The sequence below is a fragment of the Mus pahari genome, chromosome 17, assembly GCF_900095145.1.
Source record: "Mus pahari chromosome 17, PAHARI_EIJ_v1.1, whole genome shotgun sequence".
Lineage (NCBI taxonomy): Eukaryota > Metazoa > Chordata > Mammalia > Rodentia > Muridae > Mus > Mus pahari.
In genome coordinates, this window is record NC_034606.1 from 65,171,505 (window position 1) to 65,174,982 (window position 3,478).

At 48.5% G+C, this 3,478-nt stretch overlaps 1 protein-coding gene across 1 annotated transcript in view; it reads right to left on the minus strand.

Moving 5' to 3' along the window:
• Window positions 1-3,478, minus strand: part of Bin2 (bridging integrator 2) — a 27,895-nt gene that overhangs the window by 9,785 nt on the left and 14,632 nt on the right. Inside the window, exon 6 of the mRNA XM_021217267.2 lies at window positions 388-495. Within this exon, the coding sequence (XP_021072926.1) occupies window positions 388-495 (108 nt within the window). The remainder of the gene's footprint in view (window positions 1-387; window positions 496-3,478) is intronic.

Sequence of the window (3,478 nt, forward strand, 5' to 3'; positions counted from 1 at the left end):
AGGAACTGGGGGCTGCTCCTCCATGCTCCCTGCCCTGACCCTCCTCCACCCCCTGCCCTGACCCTCCTCCACCCTCCTGCCCAGACCCTCCTCCACCCTCCTGCCCTGACCCTCCTCCACCCTCCTGCCCTGACCCTCCTCCACCCTCCTGCCCAGACCCTCCTCCACCCTCCTGCCCTGACCCTCCTGCCCAGGCCCTCCTCCACCCTCTCCCCATCTTCTCCCCCTGTCCAGACCCATGTCCTCCTCCTCCTCCTCAGCCACAGGACGTGGGCTGCCCTTACTGTAGCAGGGGAAGACAACCCAGGAGCCCATCATTCCTGGACTTGTCTTGGCCCAGCTGCCTGTCCACTCTGGGCAGGGGAGAGGCGGTCTGTCGGTTCTTACCTTGGCCATCTTGGTTTCATCCTTCTTCTTAGCATTCTGCACGGCCTCCAGGTGGTGGCGGGCACTATCGTAGTCTACCAGTTTCCGACCCCGCTTGGCAATCCTCTCCTAGCCAGGGAGGTGAGAAAGGGTGTAGACGAGGCTCTCCAGTGGCCAGGGTGTGTGACAGAGGACCAAGCAAAGACAGCGGCGGATCCTTAGACTTTACCACTGAAACTGACCTTCTAATAAGCTGTTGAGCTCCGGGGTCTCTCATGATCTCAGGAAAACAGGGGTTCTCAGCTAGAGAACCCTGTACTGAGAGTTAAGATTTCCTACAAGCCTATGGTAACCGTGTTCGGCTTCTAGGGAAGCAACCTTGAGAATCCACTAAACTGCAAGTCAGGATTGTAGGTCTTAATCCTCTGTCACTGACTAGCCTTGTGCCTAGGGTGGGGGACATCCCTTTTTGAACCTTGGTAGCCTACACAATTATTATTTCAATGACAAATGCTGAACATAAAGTACGCTAAGAGTTCTAAGCACACAGAGACTGTTGTAAGCAGAGAAAGTTTATGCAGTGTCCTCAGAACCACAAGCTGTACGGGGAGAACACTCTCGCCTGCTGTCTGTCTCCTCTATCAGAACACCAAGAGGCCTTTGCGGCTGTCTTTACAGCTTCCCCACTGTTCAGCACGGGACTGCATGCGTACCTCTACAATGTCCAGGGGCTGGGGGATGGCTCGGCCTCTGAGAGCACAGGCTGCTCCCGCAGAGGGACCGGGTTCAGTTCCCAGCACCCACATCAGGTGGCTCACAACCACCTCTAACTCCAGTTCTAGGATATCTGATGCCTTTTTCTAGGGTGCAGTTACCTGCACTCAGATGGTGTGCACATGTGCACACTCGTGCGCACGTGCGTGCACACACACACTAATAAATGAAACTTTAAAAAAAGAGGAGGATGCTTGGTGTGGTAGCACAGGACTTTAATTCCAACACTTGGGTGGCAGAAGCAGGCAGGCCAGCCTGGGCTACTCTGCTGGCTAATCTTAGGACAATTTGATACAAGCTAGATTCATCTGAATGGGGGAACCCCAATTGAGAGAATGTCCCCATAAGATCAGGCTATAGGGCAGTTTCTCTCTCTCTCTCTCTCTCTCTCTCTCTCTCTCTCTCTCTCTCTTTCTTTCTTTTTAAAAAAGATTTATTTATTTATTTTATGTATACAAGTACACTGTTGTTGTCTTCAGACACACCAGAAGAGGGCATCAGATTTCATTACGGATGGTTGTGAGCCACCATGTGGTTGCTGGGAATTGAACTCAGGACCTCTGGAAGAGCAGCCAGTGCTCTTAACCACTGAGCCATCTCTCCAGCCCCTATAGGGCAGTTTCTTAGTGATTGATGGGGGAGGGCCCAGCTCATTGTCAGTGGTACCATTCTTCAGCTGGTGGTCCTGGGTTCTACAAGAAAGCAAGCTGAGCAAGCCAGTAAGCAGCATCCTCCACGGCCTCTGCATCAGCTCCTGCCTCCAGGTTCCAGCCCTGTGTGAATTCCTGCCCTGACTTCCTTTGATGATTAACTGTGGTGTAGAAGTGTAAGCCAAATAAACCCTTTCCTCACCAAGTTGCTCTGGGTCATGGTGTTTCATCATAGCAACAGAAACCCTAACTAAGACAGCTACGTAGCAAGACTGTCTCTAAACAAACAGGAATGTAATTCAACTTCTGCTTGGACACAGAACAGAAAACTATCTCAGAGTGTATTTTATCTTATTTTTGGAAAACTTAAGCTCAAAAGTTAAGCTGGAGAGGGCTGGAGTGATGGCAGTTAAGAGCACTGACTGCTCTTCCAGAGGTCCTGAGTTCAATTCCCAGCAACCACATGGTACCTCACAACCATGTGTAATGGGGTCTGATGCCCTCTTCTGGAGTGTCTGAAGACTGCTACAGTGTACTCAAATAAAATAAATACATCTTAAAAAAAAAAAAGTTAAGCTTAATCATTAACATAAAATTGGAACCGTATGTTAGCTTCCTCTTAATCTAAAGTCAACACAACAGTAGATGATTAATAAATTTAGTTGAATAAATAAAAAAAAATATTCCGAGGCCAGAGATGTGTCAATTTGAAAGGTACTCAGGGTCAGGGTTGGGGTGAGTGTTAGGGTCAGGGGCCACCAACCCTGACAGCCTGAGTCACATCTCTGAGACAATGTGGTCTCTGAGAGAGTTGACTCCCAAAAGCTATCTTCTTATCACACTATTGTTCTGTGGTGTAAACACACACACACACACACACTAAAATATTGAAAAATATTTTAGATAATTATAATTTTTAATTCTAATTCTGCTTTCTAAACAGTTTGGGATGGGCTGAGTCCTTTTCTCCTGACAGAATTTCAAGTGTTTGGAGATCATATTAAGTTTCTGAGCCTCTAAGTTTCTTCTATGCAATGGACATCTTTAGATCCATCTGCTGTTTCTCACATCTGAAGGGGATGCCCTGGCCAGGCATGGTGACACACACCTGTAATCTCAACACTTGGAAGGCTGAGGCAGGGGGGTGGCAAGTTTCAGGCCAGCCTGGAGGACACATCAAGATCCTGTCTAAAAACAAACAAACAAAAACGATTCTAAAGAAAAGGCATGGTGCTTTCAGGCTGGAGAGATGGATCCGCAGCTGCGAAGGCACTCTGCTCTTTCAGAGACACAAGTTCAGCTTCCAGCACCCATGTACGGTGGTGGCTAGAACCACCTGTGACTTGCTCCAAAGGACCCAGTATCTTTAATCCCCAGGGACACTGTGCCCTTGTAAACAGGTCCAACTCATACACATACACACACAATTAAATATAATATTGATAAACCTTAAAGTCAAAAGAGAGGGATGCTTGACCTGGTTGGATCTGCTTCACTCATCAATTGAGCTCAAAGTGTGATTCACTGAAACCTAAGTGCAAACCTAACCTCACTCCACCTCCTGTCCTTGTTTCTGTCAAACCCTCTTCCAGCTTCACAGCCAACCATGGGCTCAGGTGCTTCTTACAATGTTAGCCCTGCTGTGCTTCCTGGCTAGCGTGGACTGTCCACTGTGTTTCCTAGCTAGC